The sequence below is a fragment of the Dermochelys coriacea genome, chromosome 1 (genome assembly GCF_009764565.3).
Source record: "Dermochelys coriacea isolate rDerCor1 chromosome 1, rDerCor1.pri.v4, whole genome shotgun sequence".
In the NCBI taxonomy this organism is placed as follows: Eukaryota; Metazoa; Chordata; order Testudines; family Dermochelyidae; genus Dermochelys; species Dermochelys coriacea.
In genome coordinates this window covers 254566641-254581501 of record NC_050068.2, presented here as the reverse complement: position 1 = coordinate 254581501, position 14861 = coordinate 254566641, and the positions used below count along the sequence as shown (strand labels likewise).

At 38.8% G+C, this 14861-nt stretch overlaps 1 protein-coding gene across 6 annotated transcripts in view; it reads right to left on the bottom strand.

The window, feature by feature from the left end:
- RIC8B (RIC8 guanine nucleotide exchange factor B) overlaps positions 1-14861 on the bottom strand; it is a 55103-nt gene that overhangs the window by 17203 nt on the left and 23039 nt on the right. For all 6 annotated transcript variants that reach the window (XM_043519646.1, XM_038409477.2, XM_043519658.1 and 3 more), the window contains 4 exons: positions 12309-12403; positions 6078-6231; positions 4641-4736; positions 1977-2121 (listed from right to left, as the gene is read on the bottom strand). In XM_043519646.1, the coding sequence (XP_043375581.1) occupies positions 1977-2121; positions 4641-4736; positions 6078-6231; positions 12309-12403 (490 nt within the window). The remainder of the gene's footprint in view (positions 1-1976; positions 2122-4640; positions 4737-6077; positions 6232-12308; positions 12404-14861) is intronic.

The following is a 14861-nucleotide window of genomic DNA, read 5'->3' as shown; positions in this document are numbered from 1 at the left end:
CTTCCATATTCAAAGTAAGGTCACTAAAAGGTAGGGTCTTAAGAGAGAATGAGCATTAAAAAAAAAAAAAAAAGAAAGAAAAAAAAAAAAAGGAAAGAGCATGAGATGCCACAGTATATTCCCAGGAGAAAAAGTAGGACACTTCTACAAGGGCAAAGGTCTAGACTTTGCATGGTTGTGCAAAAAAATTCTTTTTTCAAGCAGCAATTCTGAGAATCACCTTCTCTGAATGCAGAATTACAAATGTGATTGTCCCTATATCTTACAAAGGTACTCCACAAGCATGCTTATGCCCAAATCTGATATTAAACAAGAAATTAAGCTATAAAAGCAATTGCTGGCATGCTCTTAGCAACAGAAACTCCAAGTTGGTGGCTATATCTTGAAATAAGAAAAGAGTAAAATTTGCACAAGTACAGGAGCCCTCTCCTCCCCCACTTAAGCCCTGTGCACAAGGTTTAATGAAGAACCTTGCACATTCCCTCTGCACTGGGGTGAAATCCAATCCAACTTGGTAGTGATCAGAAGTAATTTACATATTAATATTTTGGGGCCTAGTGGTAAGAAAAAAGAATTTGTTTGCTCAGTCCAGTTCCTGGTGCCCGTTTTGCAGCTGCTCTGCACATGGAACTCCCATTGAAATGAAAGATACTTTGCTTCAAGACAATGAGAGAGTTGCGCACTGAACAGCTATAGCAGACAGCTTACAGACAGAACTACTACAGCTGGTGCCATTGGCATTCTTAGATGAGGGATCAAATACAGAAAAAGGCACACAACCTAAATAATTCTTACACCCAGGTTGAAGCAGATTAGCAGGGCTGTGTAAGAAGCTTGTTCTGCCACTCTATCAATTCCATGACAAACAGAAAATTCTAGTCACCTGGCTTGTAATTTTGGGTAAATTTATCAGATTAAGAAATTATAGATTTATAAATGATTTTTATATATGATGAGAAAAGCTCTTAAAGTAATTTTTTACTGTAGGTTGCTGTACTATAGACTAGGCTGTGGAAGTACAGTTATACTTTAACATTGTTACTGGATTGGTACTAGATTTTTCATTAGATATCAAACTTTGAAAACCCTTGTTTTATGCTTTGAAGAATTCATAAAGTATATTACTGAAAAGGAAAATAACCATTAAATGTGTGTCAGGAAAGAGTTTGGATAATCAAGGTATTTAGTCTGAACTGATCACAATTTATTTCCAGTAAATTATGTTACATCTTTAGAATGCAAGATCTTTGAGGCATTGACTGCTGTCTTCCTGTTTGTCTCAGGAGCGCCCAGCACATTTTTGATACTAAATAAATAAGGCTAGAATCTTATTTTTCAATTAGGGCTCCAGTTCTTAACTGAAGCCACAGATCTCTGGAAGGCAATTAAAATTTTATTTTCAGTCTTTTTTAAAGAAGATATTTGAAGGACACACTTTCACCAACACAGAATTAACTAGGCCATTAAAAGGTGTTAATTTCATTTAAAGAGTAGAAATAAAATCTATTTAATATTACACAGAAGCATGGTAGGTGTATGTGCTGTCTGGAAGCAGACAAAACAATTAGTCAGTTGCAAGATCTGTGTTGAAACCAAATGACTTGCATGAGGGAAGCTGGGGGGAAAATATGTAAAGTAGCATAAAAGAATTTCAATAATTCACAATTACTGTTTAGTTAGAGTTGCCAGACCCCAAAAAATGAAGCTCAATTCTGTCAGCATACATTAATTATGATGTTAGTACTCTAATGTCCCATTGCACAGTAACTATATATATGCTGTAGATAGAAAATGGAAACCATTATCTAATATTTGATTAACGATGAAAAACATTAGGCATGATTTTAGCAGCATCACAAACAGTACTTTTAAACTAAAGGACATATCTGGAATTGGGAGGGTTACAGAAATAAGAAAATCTTCTTAAAGTCTTGCTGTAATTAGAATAAAAGGAAAGGAACAAAATTGATTTATACCTCTTTCCTTACAAAGGACAAAAAGGAATTCTGCTGCAATTTGCTTTACTCCAAGGTCAACATGTGTCATAAGGCGCACAAGTTTGTTTCTCACTGTTGTGCCAACTTCAGGACGATTTGATACATCTCTTAATGGAGGCAATACCTAGTGTTACAAAAAGAAAAAGTGAAAACCATACATTCCTGGCAGAAGTTAATACAGTACATGGAAAGGAAAAACATTGCAAACTTTGGTTTCTTGGAAAATAATGGTTAGGAACAAGCTTAAAATCCCACCCATGCAAAGCAGCTGCAAGTAGGATATCTGCAATGTAAAGCCTATCTTCCAAAGGTGACTAGAGCCCAGCTAGCTGCATGGGTTTCCTGGGGCCTCCACAGACAACTGAATAAGACACCTGCCTTAGAATACATTTGTTTCCCCTCTTCTGCCACCTTTATCCCAAATAATGTCAGGGCTCTAGCCTATATCTCCAACAGTCTTCTTGCCAAAAAGAGCCAGAGAAGGGGTACAATGAGATTGGATGAGGAAATCAGTGAGGGAGACTAGAACTGGGAGCCAGTAAGGTGGGGGGGGGTGGCGGGGGGGGAGAAAAAAAGAGAGATTGATTGGATGAGGAGCTGAGAAAGGAGACTGGGTCAGGGATGAGAAGCCTGAGGAGTGGAGACAGGGACTGGGAAGGCAAGGAAAATGGGACTAGGAGAAGCTGTCAGGGAATGGGAAGACAGCACAGACAACAAAAGGTTGGAGGGGATGGGGCTGAGGGTGAAATGGGCGGAGAGCTTGTGCCCACTAAAACAAGTGAACATTCTTCCAGACCTTGGAATGGAATCCAAGATTGCCGAGTCTGACCATCCCTCTGCTATCAGCAAATATCTGTGAAACTCAATGGTAAAGTGTGCGTCTCATCCCCCTCTAGTGTTGATCCACATGAAGCATGACAACTTTGTTACTCTGTTTGCTCAAATAGATGCACAGTGGATCCAAAGGTTCCAAACCTGCTGATGAGCCATGTGGGTGTCAATACGATTCCACATGAGGGAATTTGTTTTTTTCAGTTTGCCTCTTTAAAAAAAAAAAAAAAAAAACATTACTAAGGATGCAAAGTCAAGCACTCAAAAGTTGGGAAATGCCATAATAAAGGTTGCCTGTGCATTCTTAATTTGGCTCTTTTGGGCATACGCATTATGATCATGTAATTAGAAATTGCATCCTAATACATACACGAGGGGGCCATATTAAGGCAATCTTAATTCTGCCATTTCCTAACTTTTGCGTGCTTGACACATCCTCAGTAGTGCACTTTTAATATAGTGCGTGTGTAATAATCAGAACATGTTCATAGGGAAATGACTGTTAAATGAATATGCGTTCAGATGGGGAATATGCAGCAAGTACCGATTTCTTGAAAGTAAAAGATCAGGTTTTCATTTAAAAGGTCCCTAACAACAAAAAGGGAAGAAAAGATGCAGAGAAGATATGTGGTAGAACATAAAGAGCTAGACTATGATTTCAGGCACAGCCCTGAGAAGGGTGTAATTTGGAAGCTGCATCATCCTAGGAGTAGCCACAGGAGACACTGAAACTCAGTGATGCAGCTAGGACTCAATTTCTATTCTGTTTCCTCCTTGCTTGGCAGGGGGCATTTTCAAAGTTTTTCCATTGCACTTTAGCAGATAGCTAAAATTGCAGAAGTTACCAAAAAGTCTTTTTTAAACATGGGATGAAATTCACCCCAGGCAGAGGGCCAGCATGGAGCTCATGCTCCACTTAAGACCTATTTTAAGGGCTTAAATGGTGCACAAGCTTTGAGCTACCCCTCTGCATAGGGATGAATTTCACCTTGGTTATACAATTTACACACAGCAGTTAAGTCTTAAAGCTCCAACACCATTGATTCATTTCTGCTGATGTATTGTAATTTATGACTAAAGCTTAATTGAAGGGTATCAAAACACTGATGGACTGACTGGCTTCCATACAGTTGTAGTGCTATTTTATTAATTATGGGGCAAATTTGCAGAAGTGACTAATGGATTTAGACACACAAGTCCCATTAGGTTCTTTTGAAAGAGTCCTCCTATCTCATACACTACAGCCTCAGACTCCACCCTAATGTTGCTGAATTGAAGGCTCTTGGCATAAGCCATGGAAGTTAGGCCCATGCAATTGAATTAAGCCAAGGACCCATGGTATCTTCTGATAATTGAAAGTTTGTCCAGTTCCCCTCTATATTTTAACATTACAAAGGTGCCTTGAGGTTACATCCCAAGTCTTACATTTTGTATTTTTAATTTGAAGGAGAATTTAAAGTTCTTCAGTCTGTCAAATATTTTATTGTTGGATTTTTATTTGCTGATACAATTATTTAAGTCATTGTCCTGCATTTATAGGGTGACATTAATGTTCATTCCCTTTATATTACTTTGAAATCAAATTATGACATTGCATTGAAAACACTTAATGTAGATCAATATTTTTGTCACTGAACTGACAGAAGGTAACAAAGACACTGCATTTGCTAACGGATATAGACATCTTTAAGTGCAATTTTAAAATCCAAGTTGCTTAACATTCAAGCATCAATGTTCTCTGTGCTATAGAAGCCTGAAAGATTTTGCTGCATATTTTATTTTCAAATTTCTAAATTTATATCTGAACCTCACCTGAGCTTTGATAAACTTCCTGATGTTCCGATGAGCTCGACAACATTCTGTTAGTAAACTGAGAACTGGAGTCAGACCCTCTCTGTAGCTGCTTCCCTAAAATGGGATTATAAAAAACCAAACAAAAAAACCCAAACCAAACACTGGTTGAATTACAAGAGTCAGGTAAGATTATATTTTATATATTATATGCATTCAGTATGGGTGTGCTTTGCTTGAAACTTTACAATAAATAATTAATGTGGCTAATTTAGCATACAGTCAAGTGGAAAAGAATAATTCTTATGTCTGCAATGACAGATTTTTCTTTCTTAGTATAATCAAAAATTCTTGAAAACGTCACCAATCTCACCACTCACTGTGGGGACAGCATTTCCATTAAAATCTTTTCTTTCAAGGTTTATAATAATCTTACGTAAAGTTTCTCTCTAAATTAAATCTTTGCACAGAAATTCTCATCATGAAAATACATTACTATACACAATTTGAAAAAATGATTATGTAAACACACCACCGAAATCCATAATTTCGGAATCCATTCAGTAATTCAAAAGGGACTGTTACATAAACTGCAAATTTTCAGACTAAAATTAGCTTTTAAGACAACCTAGTTTAGTTCCCTTGGCGGTCATAAAAATATTTACAACTGCTTTGCATTTTAAACATTATGTGCAGTGCACAATTTAATAGTGGAGTTTCAGCCTTCAATTCTCCTTGTGTTTTGGATTCACATTACTTCAACACATTTTGTTCAGCAAAGCATTTAGGCTTAATCTAAAACCCAGTGGGCATTGGATGAGAACTTTAAGCATACATTTAAATTATCTGCTGAACTCAGCCCTGATCAAGTTTTGCTGACCTTGCTTTTCTATACATAGATGGTATTCTCTGCAGTGCTAACAGAAATAAAAAAGTTGTCAGTAAAATAAGACATCTCAGCCACAAGAGGCAAAATGTCCCCATCTACTGCCCAAACACAGTCGTCACTTTTTATAACCACAACCATGTTTTAAACTTTATTGTATTCAAGGGATCCAGAATCAATATCACATTAGAAACTGGGTTGGAAATCAGTTCAGTATTATCATCTGTAAATAAATTCTATATGATTGAGTGGGATATTCTCCTCTTAGCTTTGCTTTTCCTTGTTATTTTAATATTGATGTAATGAGAGAAATGGGTTTTTTCTTTATTACATCACATGCCTCTTGACATTTTTCATAAATTTATGAAGAATTCTACATTAATATAGTTAAAATCACATGAACTTTCAAATTCCAGAATGAGTCTGACCTGCAAAATTACTGAATTTCACATCATTCTCACCCCTTGACGTTTTAAAGTTCTGGAGTAGGGATCTGGAGTTCTGATTCAAGTTCATTTGTACTCTTACTAAAGAGGCATTCCTTTTATGAAGTCCTTCAGTGTCACACATACCTTGTCTATTCTTTTCTCCATGAAATCGAGCAACACTTGAATGGCATTCATATTCATACCATTATATTTCAAAACTGTTTCTTCTTGGGTTGATGGATTTATGAGAACATCCAAACAAGAAACTGGAATATTGCTTAAAAGGTTGATTGCATTACTGAAAGAGATTTTTATCTAGTTAGTATTTTGGTAACGTATTACATGCTGTACCCAAATCATATGTAAGTAATTTTAACACTGACTGAAAAGTATATGCCATTACCAACACTGTTTATGTGCTTAAAAAATAGACAGTGTAAGGAACTGAAAATGTAAAGCAGAATACTAACTATGCATAGACACCTCCAGTTTCTTTAAGATACTTAACATTAGTTCTTAATTCTCTGTTCTTTCTAATTTCTTACAAGATTACCCATGTGCATTTCTAAAGGAGGAGAGGCCAATATAGCTGCTTTTCATTACTTCTGGCTGCTTCAGCATCCCTGACGTCAGCAGGTACTGTATATGCATAGCTAGAAGAACTGTGTTTATTACATTATTGATGCTGCACCCAGTAGGGGGAACCCACACACTGGTTTTCAGGAGGTCACATAAAATGTCTTTTTCCTTGAAATTTACAAGTTTTAGTTTTACAATACTTAAAGTTACAATAACGACTGTACCAGAATATTTTAAAAACAGTTATTTCATCCTCCTTGAAGAGGCGGGGAGGAGGTCTTAAATGCTGTTCATATATCAGCACCTTTACTTGACTTCTCACGTATGGGAGATATTTACTGGAGTTCATTTCATCAAGTGCTGGATTTTAAAAAGCGATAGTTTTAACATCCCCAAAACAGCGAGGGTCAGACTGCAATACCCTTACTCATGCTAAGTAGTAACTTACTTCATAAACAGCGCCACTGACTTCAAACAGACTACTCGTGGCAGAAGGTACTATTCAATACAAGTGAACTGGACTGTGTCTTGATTTTTAAAACCATATTTAAGTCAGTTAATGGAGACTAATATTTATTTAATTCAAGAAACTATACCACAGGGTCCTTTTGTTATGGGAAATCATGTTAGAGTTTTACTTCATGAATTTCTGCTTTATGATCTGGTTTATTTACCTTTTCAATCAGAGAGCCTTATTCTGCTCTTTTGACAGAACAATAAAAGTTAGATTGTATTTATAAACTTCCCCAATACACTGCTATATAGTAGGTGCTGAAAGAGAAGCACCCTCTCTATATTTACTGATGACTAACCAGCGTTTAGCAAAGTTAACAGATAAATCTAGAAAAGAGTTAAATATTGTAGAACACAAATAGACTCTGAAGTGGCATCTTTGGATAAGACTACACTGCAAAAAACAACCATGGCAGTGAGTATGAGAGTCTGGGTCTACAGACTTGAGCTCAAGGTGCTTGCACTAAGGCACTAAAGATAGTTGTGCAGATGTTCTCGCCCAGGCTCTGAAGCCTAGGGAAGAGGGGGAGTTTCAGAGCCTGAGTAGGAATGTCTACATGGATATTTTTAGCGCGTAGCGCAAGCCCGAGTCTGTAGGACACTGAGTCTCAGCCCACGCAAGGATGTTTTTTTGCTGTGTAGTTGTATCCTTATAAACTTACTAATCAAATATCAGTGCTTGAAAAGTAGTGAATAATCTTGGCCTCAGAGTCCTCAAAGCTTTCAGAAGCCTCTACTGAAGTTAAAAATAAACACAAATCTAGCTAGGTATTACCATTGCCCCCCATCTCTGTAGTATCTTGCTACTTGATATTGTGGTTCTAATGAAAAAAGTCTATTGTCTAAGACTTTCAAATAATCAGATAATATTGTTGTGAATTTGTATTAGAAATTGTATTTTTGTTGCAAAAAAATGACCGTTTTCCCCCACAATATTAGCTCCCTCTCTGAATTTCAATAGTCTTTGTATTATGTTACTTTCCTTCAAAGCATCTCTCTCTTTTAAGCAATCTAAAAGTATTCAGTTTCCAGCCACTCATACAGCAAGAAACAAAACAGAACTCAATTCAACAAATATTTGGTGGCTTCAGCCTTTTCATAGAAAGTCCCCTTTTTACTGGTTTCTCATTAAACTGAGTTCCCAAACACCTACAAAATTAATTTTCTGGATCATTGTGCCTGAGCTATTCTTTTCAATAAATGAAGCCCAGCTTTCTGATCTTTGTCACTTCACTGACAGTTTTATTTGTGGTAGAGGAGTGTATGAAATTCTCCAGCTACCAGGAAGTCAGTGACTATGCACAGATCTGCACAATAGCGTTTGCATTCCTACTCCAGGGGGTAGAAATACTGCGTATATTACTCTCCCCTTTCTAGCTTCCTAGAGATCATCAATCACTGGGACATGACGTCCACCCACTCAGACTCCCAGCCCCCTCCTGATATGCAAATTCAAAGGCAAAGGACTATTGAGCATGGCTGAATGCCTTGATTAAAACTTTGTTAGTGGGTTAAAATGGCACTCGCTCTAATATGTGGTGCTTTAAGCTTCTCATATTCAAGTGAGAAGCAATGATATTACAGAATTGTATTAACAGCAACAAAGCAACACAGGTACTAAGTTAGTTAAGGTATTTTCTATAGAAAAACTTTCACTTATTAGTTAAAAAAATCAAGTTGTGGTTAGTGCTTATGATGAGGGAGCAAACCAAACCATATTTCAGGTTTGGTATTTCATTTGATGTTAGTATAAAATAAGTTTATTTTGAGTTCAAATGTTCATATAAGGACTCCTTAACAGGCTGTCCAAGTCCTGCATTTGGACACTAAAAATCAACATTTAGAGGTGTAACACTCAAAGTTACATGCCAACAGTAGGTATTGATCTAAGCATCCACATGTGGGATTTATAGATTCATAGATACTAAGGTCAGAAGGGCCCATTCTGATCATCTAGTCATTTACTCATCCTTTTAAAAATAACCACTGTTGAAAAGTGGGACACTCAGTTGAAAGTGTTGTTTATACCCTGAAGAGCGACTATAAAAATGTTTGTGCCTCAAAGATGCCATACAAAATGTGCTCAATTTTTCATATAAAAACTTTTTTGTAAATGCCAGGCCTGCAGACTCCATTTGAAATCTGGATTCTAAAAATCAAGCTCTCTTCTCTCTGTTTGTGCCTCATTTCCAGCAATAAAGATTCTATAATTAGAGTCTACTGTAGTTCAGAGTTCTGTTGCTGAAACATAAACCTGAAAATAATCCAGCTCATACTTTTTTATACCTAAACTGGCTCAGCAGTGCTATCAGAAGTTAAAGAGGAGCAAATAAAATATTATTATTATTAATAATAATTGAAAACTCTGATCTGTAAAGTAACATTTGTGTTTACTTACGACTACACCCATAGGGGACTAATGGGGTATTCAAGCCCCCAGAGGTTTATGAGGGGAATTCCCCTGGGCTAAAGCCACCCCATTCCAAAATTGCCTTATTATATATGAAGAAGTTATATTACACAAACATTTGAATTCGGAAATGCCACATTCATGGTTGCTTATGAAGACTTAATTTTGCCCCCTTGTGTGTCCAGTCTGTGCACTGAATGAGATAGGGGTCCTATGGGGGGGGGAGGAAGCATGTAATCATATAATTAAAGACTGTATCATAATGCATATGTACAAGGGGACAGAACTAGTGTTCTGCAGGCAGTCTTAAGTCTGGACTTTAGTGCCTGACTTTGCAACCTAAATAATGTTCTTTTAAACAGGTTTTTTTTGTATGCAATTTCCTAGGTTGTGGTGGTGGTCCCCCCCCAGACAAATATTATGTACAACTGTAAACAATCACCTCCTCCCCTCATCATGCATTATCAGCAGTATTTGAACAGTCAGTACTGCAGTACAACTTTTTAATCACTTAAGCTACAGGACTAGCTACGTTAACTGGCAACAGAAGAAGGCTGTTAGCCCAGAGAGACGGGGATAAGCTACTGCAGCCACATGCTTGGGCTGTCAGATGATATGGGGGAGCCTAGTCTAGAAGCTGAAGGAGCTCCTGACATGTTGTGGTGCACCCAGAGTGGAGTATAGACCGCTAAGCCGTGTGCCAGGTCCACCAATAGCATGTCTGCTAACTGACAAAGGCAGATGTGACTAAATCTCTCCAATACTCTGCTCACTCCATGGCTGCCTGTCTATTTCACATTCAATTTCAAGTCAGTTTGGATCTACCAACAGGGCTGGTGCAAGGATGTTTCGTGCCCTAGGTGAAACTTCCACCTTGTGCCTCCCTCACCTCGGCCCGGAGAGCCATGCGGCAACTCCCCACCCCAGCTCACCTGTGCTCCGCCGCCTCCCTGAGCACACCGCCACCACTCCACTTCTCCCGCCTCCCAGGCTTGTGGCGCCAATCAGCTGTTTGGCGCCGCAAGCCTGGGAGGGAGAGAAGCAGAGCGGGGCAGCATGCTCAGGGGAGGAGGTGGAGTAGAGGTGAGCTTGGGCGGGGAGCAGTTCCCCTGCGTGGCGCTCCCCCCCCCCGTTACTTGCTGCAGGCGGCCTTCCCCACGCCCCCCTGCCCCAGCTCACCTCCGCTCCACCACCTCCCCAGAGCATGCTTTTGGCTGCCCCCAACCACTTGGCGCCCTAGGCAACAGCCTAGTTCGCCTAGTGGTTGCACCGGCCCTGTCTACCAAACACTTAGCAGGCTGGGACCAAAATGCATTACATGGTAGTTATCCATTTACAACAAAGCAAGACCGCAACAGTCCAAGATGGCTATACTTTACGGGGGTGATATAAGTAGATTGGCCCTAGACTCTTGGCTGTATGAAGTAGAGCTGTGGAATAACTTACTAGAAGAGATCAGATAGAACCAGCCCCTAACAATGCACTGGTCTAAATGCAAAGACCCATCTCTTTAATAATGCCTTCCTCCAGTAATAGTATCTCCCAACAATCCACTAATTCCCTCCTCTCCCACCCCCACACACTTCAGGGGAGGATGAGAGCAAAAAAAACAAAAACAAGGGAGAGAGAGAGAGAATATACTGCCCTTTAGGGCACACCCAGCACTATCTTTAATTACATGGTACTTAGGCACCCATTGCAGATATGCCTTAAATAGTCCCAGAGTAATCTACACCAATTGAGCGCAGCTCTGATGCAAGATCTAGATTCCCAGCAAGTAACCCCACTGGCACTGTAGCTTTTGATAACTTTCATTCAAATTTACAGACAGTGGTAAGGGGGTAAAACCTATAGCATTCTTCTGAGAACTGTTGGCTCAAAGCAACATCCTCAGAAGATTTTGTAGCTAGAAATATGGCCTTTCCAAGTTGAAATAGGCAACACTAGTGTCTGTCATTAGACAACTTGGGGTCAGTGTTTGTATCTACTAGGCTCATGTGCGTCTTTGGAGGTCTGTTACATTGAGGAAGACAAAAATAAAAAATAAATATCCCAAATAAAATACTAGAGAGATTCTAAATGCACAAGAGTGGGACCCTTACCAAAATTAATTTGAATTTTTTGTGTGCTTAACCTGCAGTGAAACAGTTCAAGAGAATTTGGTGAAAGAAAAGAAAAACTTTATAGAACAAATTCCTTACGGGATCAAAAGCAACATTCGAGGAAGCTGCAGATTCCCCAAATAGCACAGGAAGATGATCTGATAACTAAGGCAGCTTAATGACATTTATACATAAATAATAGGTAGAACCGTGGGAAGGCAATTTCGAATTTTAACTATTCCAAACCCAGTCAAATGCAGGAGCACAGATCCAAGAGCATGAATTTATTGCAATTGATTCACCTTTTGTCAAATTAGAATTTATACATGTATATGGCACTTGCCCCCACTAGTATAACCAGTGTAGAAATGCTGGGCTAACATGCTGGGTGACATAAAACACCAACAGAACAGTTCCAGACGAGTGCATCAAAGTTGTAGAAATTATATACAATATTTTTAACTTATTTCTCTACTGATATTTATCTGAGACAATTACAGTTAAAGATAACTTCAAGGAGTGCTACAGCTAGAATTCCTGTAAACAATTTTATCCTCAATATTTGCACAAGTACATTTTTACATTTCAGTATATTCTCTCAGTCTTAATAAGGGTTATGCAGTTCAGGGATTACTTTTTATCTATTTTTTGGACAGTGGATATTATTTTTAGACATTAATTTGATCTGCTAATATCTAAAGAGAAATATTTGGTGCTCTAACTAAAAAAGTTATCCTTCAAAAATATATTGGTTCTGTTAATTTTACCAACCTGTGCAATTCTTCAGTTTTGTCTTCAGTAGGCCCCACGGTTAATAAGCAGTGGCGAAGGATGGCAGCCATATAACGAAATTGATGAGATTCATTCTATATAAATATAAATTATGAAGATATTTTCATTTTGACAATTGCAAATGAGGGTTTCAGGTCACTAGAATAATAGAAATTAAAGACTGAAAACACCCATTAGATCATATAATCTATTTCCTACCAATAAAGGACTGATCTTTCAGAGTTCATTTGAATGCTTGGTGCAGTCTAGTTTTAAGTTACTCTAAATCCGTTATTTCCTCTGGGAGATTGTTTGGTCTAGATTCACAAACTTTATGCACCTTTAAAAAAAAAAAAAAAGATCATTGGGATTCACAAAGCCCAAGTTAGGCACCTAGCCTCCCTATACAATGAATGGGGACGGACAGAAGCCTCAGAATGGGAATCACACAAGCTACTACATGGGGAGGCTTTCCACTTAAGTTAGCCAATGGGAGAGACCAAGGCAAGGGAATTGTCCTAGAGCCAAGCTCCTTAAGAGAGGCAGGGGCTTAAGTCCAGGATGCAGGGAGGCGCCTCCCTTTGCAGGGCTGGCAGTTACAGAAAAGTTTCTCTCCTCCTGGCATAGGAAACGTATGCCATTTTTGCAAGAAAGTCAGGAGGGCAGGAGAATCTTCCTCATAACTTTTAGTCCAATGGTTAGGGTACTCACCGGGGATTTGGGAGACTAGATCTATTTCCCCTAGAAGCCCGCATAGCTGGAAGGGGAGGCAAAGCCAAAATTCCCAGAAGAGGAGCCAGCCCTTGGTGCCAGAGATTTGTCCCTCACAGTAATCAGGGACAGTGGCAGCAACATTCCTTCATGGCTCCTGGGCATCAGTGATGTCACTGACTCTGCTTTTGAAAGTTTAGACTACATACATTCCTCAGTCTGACTGGGACAAACAGCCAAACTCCTCCCACCCCTATTCCCCTTCCCTCAGTCTTTCTAAACACATCTCAATCTGCTGTCCTCCATATTCCTCCTTACTCTCTTCTTTGCCCCCTCGGTCCTTCTCTCCCTTATTTAACTTGTCTACTCTTCCCATTCCCACTCACCCTATCTTTGCCCTATTTTTTTTTAAAATGACCTCGCCCACTCATCCCTCCCCAAAAAGCCCTAAACAGGAGCGCAAAAAAAAAACAAAAAAACCCACAGAATTAAAGTGTGCCAATAACCACCATAATCATTGAGTTTTATGGGTTATCCCTGTCCCCTTCCCTATTTATTTTCTTTTTGACTGTTACATTCACTGCCAATAGAAACTCTCTTAAGTGTTTGTAGAACCTAACACAATGGGATCCAATTCTGATTGGGCCCTGGGGTGCTACTGTAATATAAAACGTTAAACCATCACCACCTCCTCCTCCAATTTGATACTCAATATCAACTCTATTCTGGCATTGCTACTTTGAAGTGATCTCCTGCCATTGAATACTGGCGTTTCAGATACAGGTTGAGGTTGAATCTCATTTTGTGCTCACAGGAATAAACTCTTTAGATTCCTTTATATTTTTCCGTCCTGCCTGATGTTTGCAACGTCTCCTAATTCTGCATCTCCAGCACACTTAATTAGTGTACTGTTTACCTCTTTTCCCAGATTAAAAAGGATGTTAAACAACACTTTGCCTAACAAGGATCCTTTGGGGAATGTTAAAGTTTAAAACTAGAGAGAATAGCTTTTACTGATGTGCTATTTGGCTTTGGAAACCTTTAGCAAATAAGTTACTATAAAAGCTTTATCTCGACATACAAAATAAAATTTCTAAGCCTAGAAGAGATCCAACATTCATGTGATATAAAATAGAGTGACCCAATGCAACAGTACTTCCCTTTTCCTTTCTTCATTATGCTCCCTCGGCACAAGCTGTTTCTTCAGTTCAGACTGGCTTGTTTGGCTTGTCCAGGGGCAAAGTTCTGAGATGAAACCTCCATTTTTCTAAAGATATTCCCCCAACTGAATCATAGGAAATGCCACTGCTGAGACTGCCAGTTCCCACAAGCACAAAACTCCATCCTTTTTGAGGTTTCAGTGCAAGAAAGCATTGTGAATGATGCAGTCTCAACCTTCTTGACAACTCCACAGTATCTGTAATCAGACCCTTCCTTTCAGGTGTCAGAAAATGAAGACAAAATAACCAAGAGTTGGCCAGACAGCTAACTGCTGATCCTTCCCTATAGTTCAGCTGCACCATGGTTTCTCTTGATATTGCAACAGACTTCCCAAAGTCCTGTGGACTATCAAATGGGATCATGTTGGAAAAATTCAAGCAACCAAACACAATTTCTAAGAGCTTAATTCAGTGGCCTAGATCAGAGGTAAGACTACTTTTCATGCGATAAGTCCCTAATTACAAACTACTTAGCTAAAAAGATACAGGAGCAGACATTAGTGCACTGTGACTGCTAAGAGATACCATATTAAGCTTCAATCTTTATGTTCTCAAGGAAGAAGACAGTGAAGGGCTACTCCCATTTCAAAAATCATGGGAAGCCCAACTTGCTGCCCAGTCA